The 3,557-nt window shown below is 45.4% G+C and overlaps 1 protein-coding gene across 1 annotated transcript; it reads left to right on the top strand.

Moving 5' to 3' along the window:
- Positions 1 to 175: 175 nt before the first annotated feature.
- LOC144477559 (uncharacterized) lies at positions 176 to 555 on the top strand (the record flags this gene model as incomplete). The annotated part of the gene is made up of 1 exon (XM_078195287.1): positions 176 to 555. A coding segment is annotated over one exon (380 nt), but the record flags the coding sequence as incomplete, so codon positions are not given.
- Positions 556 to 3,557: the final 3,002 nt, after the last annotated feature.

The raw sequence follows: 3,557 nt of genomic DNA, 5'->3' as shown, positions 1-3,557 counted from the left end.
ACGACAGATGCCTTTTTAGCAGCATTACGGAGATTTTTTGCCAGACGAGGAAGAGCTCTAGATATATATTCAGATAATGGAACCAACTTTGTAAGCGCGGCTTGTGAAATTAGAGAAATTCGTGACTTGCTGTCATCGGAAACACATAACACGATAATTCAACATTTTCTAACAGACAAAGCCATAAACTGGCATTTTATTCCGCCACGAGCTCCTCACTTTGGAGGACTCTGGGAGGCAGCTGTTAAGTCGGTAAAATCTCATTTAGTCAGGATCATGAGGAATACGCTATTCACTTATGAGGCATTTTATACTTGTTTATCAGAAATCGAAGCCATCCTGAACTCCAGACCCATCGCGCCACTGTCCTCAGATCCTTCCGATTTTTCCGCTCTCACACCAGGTCATTTTTTAATTGGTGACTTATTGGTGAGAGTACCTGTGCGTGATTTTACCAGTGCAAAAACAGGTAGATTAAACCAATGGCAGCAGATCCAGCAAATTCGTCAGCACTTCTGGACACGTTGGCACAAAGAATACCTGCATGAACTGACTGTGCGTCATAAATGACACGGAAACGACGTCCATCAAATCCATGAAAATACTTTGGTAGTATTACGCGAAGACAATGTGCCGCCGCTGTGCTGGCCTTTGGGGCGAGTCATCGAGACCCATCCAGGTGAAGACGGCATAATTAGGGTAGTGACAGTGAGAGCGGCAAATGGGACTTATAAGCGTAGCGTTAAAAAATTATCACCATTAATTGTAGCTGAATGAATTTTTACATTATTTCGACTCATCAGAATGTACATATTATATAAGCAAACCATTGTACATGTATCGTAATTTTTAAGCGTGCCGTGGCTCATACTTAGGATTATACATCTCTGTCTATAACATAATGAACGTGACCGTTCAAGAGGGGGCGGCATGTTTAAAACGCAACATAGTCAATCCATTGTATATTCATCGTAGTTTTTAAATCTCGCCGTATTTCACATTTAGTATTACAGCTCATTTTCTGTAACATATTGAACGTGACCGATCAAGAGGGGGCGGCATGTTTGGACACAACATAGTCCAACCATTTTATGGGTCCGGGCTCGGTTCCTCGACCGTTCTAGCGAGGAGTACATCTGAGCTCATAAAACAATTAAATCCGTAAATCTTCAGGCAGCATGGCTCAACCATTTCCCGTGTCCACATTTTTTATGCTCCCTTGTTATTCCATTTTCACTTTCCACTTCCTCTGCCACCTCTCCTTTCACCTTCCTACTAGCTGACAAATAAAAGGCCCGAAAGGGAGCGAGCGAAGAACATTATCAATTACAAAGTACGTCTGAACACGAGACTTCGACAACGCGTCGACGAACACGACTTTTTGTACCACCGGCAACAACATTATATCCACGCGTCTCTTCATTGTATAGTTATTACGTTTTAAAATATATGTATCAAACATTAATTATCGGGCGCCGTTTTTAACCGTTCCAGAAGTGACGGATGTTGAGAATTGATATACCGAAACTCCCATCCAAGCACATACAGTTAAAGAAATAGACATACAAGAACAACGATACAATCTAACACTTAACATATCCAACAGTGACCTAGACTTACTACGAGACCACATTAGCAGTATTCCGAAAGTCACTGATAACTTTAAGGATTTCAAAGTTATGATAAACAGCATGGATACGCAACTAGACGCCATAAAAACACAGAGACGAATTCACTCCATAACCGAGACAGCCATTAGCACACTCCAAATTTTAGGTTACATAGCATTAGGATTAATAGTCTTATATATATTACGCCGAGTAGGTTTATTGAAATATTGTACCCCCAAAACATTATGTATTAAGATATTATGTAATGAAAGTAGCAACGTAAAGCCAGGGCAGATCAGAATACCACAACGAACCCTCATCGCAACAAACCATTAGAGCCTCAACAGCCACGGCCCCGGAAAACATGTATGAAGACACACCACTCGACCTAGAACTGCAACCGCTCAAACCAGTCCAGATCAAGCAACGAACGGTACGATTTGAGAGACCAAGTCGACTCTAAGAAGGGGGGTGTGACGTGCCCTGCCGACGCCGCTCTTGGTACCTGCCGAACCGCCAGGATAATGTCACCCCTGGCGCCTCATAGTCGCGCCGTCCGAACCTGAGAAGCTGGCGCGACACAACCCCATTTTCCTGGGACCACCAGCGGGCCGACATTCCGAACGAAGCCACATTGTCGCGGTACGGAAAACTCTCCAGCCCTTTCCGGGCCCAAACAAGACTCAGCACTCGGGCCCCATTCAGCCAATTAATCATAAACTTAGCCCCACATTAAAAACCACCTCCAAACCCAAAAACTGGAGAGTATAAATACCACCTCACAAACTAAATAAAGTCAGTCTTCTGCCGAACCTCACTGCGTGCGTTACTCTACACCTTACCTCGTACGAATATCTTACGAAACTCTGTCCAAGGATAGCTAGTCTACGGAGGCTATACCCTGGCTTAATCTTATTACGTACGAGGACTATTTTCCATCGTCATCACCCAGTCCCGTGACACTATCGCCGCGCGGCTTTGTAATCGCGGTGGCTCGTCAAAACTGTTCGTGCGTAATTGAATTTTATTTGAATTATTTCCCGAACTCCATGTCTGGAAGAGTGATTTTGTCGAGGCCCACTCGTCGGTTTTATGGCGGTGACCGCGCGCTCGGGACGGTCGAAATTGGCTACGGTGTGGGCCTGTCACCCGCGCTCTCGGAAAATAGTAATTTCGGCCGTTCTCGAGGCGCAGGCTCTTCGTAAGTGTTTTACCACTATTACCGGCCATAAATCCATGGGTCCTCGGCAAAGGACTTGGGAGAGTCGCGAAAGTTGGACACGTTTGGGATCAGCACTTAGCAAGCTGCAACGCAGAAGTTGGGGAATTCCGGAGGCCCGCATTTCGGAACGGGACTTTTCTGGAAGCGTCCGCGGCCCCCCGTCCTCGGTCCCAAACGTTGTCCGGAGGAAGGTCTATTTTCCTTGTCGGAAACTTGCGGATTGGGCGACTCTCTTCGGTACCCACCCCCTAGTTAAGATGGTAGGGAGGCCCGCGGACTATATTAAGGGTGGAAGTCCGGACCTCGTCTAGTTAGTTACATAGTTAGTTACATACAAGTTACATAGTTCGTTAGTCAATCGGTTGGAGACGTACGTCAATTTGTTAGTGACGTACTCGTCTCGTTATACAGGGTTTCCCAATAAGGGCGGGTCGATTTTGAAATGGAATAAAACAGGCTTTGTATGAGGTATTAACGAATTTGTTTTTTTATTTGAGAGGCCCGAGTATGCCATTACATATGGAATATGACATCGTTCAAATGTCCCCCGCGGCTTCGCACGGTGGCACGCATCCGAGAGGACCAATTATCAATAACTCTGCCGCATAACTCCGGCTGAATTTCAGCGATGGCCTGAACTATGTTGGCTTTGAGAGCGTGAGTTGATTGTGGCTTACTGGTATAGACCTGCGACTTCAGAAAACCCCACAAGAAGAAGTCTAGAA

The sequence above is a fragment of the Augochlora pura genome, unplaced genomic scaffold (assembly GCF_028453695.1).
Source record: "Augochlora pura isolate Apur16 unplaced genomic scaffold, APUR_v2.2.1 APUR_unplaced_1904, whole genome shotgun sequence".
In the NCBI taxonomy this organism is placed as follows: Eukaryota; Metazoa; Arthropoda; class Insecta; order Hymenoptera; family Halictidae; genus Augochlora; species Augochlora pura.
The sequence above is the reverse complement of the archived record's forward strand: the minus strand, read 5'-3'. Positions and strand labels throughout refer to the sequence as shown.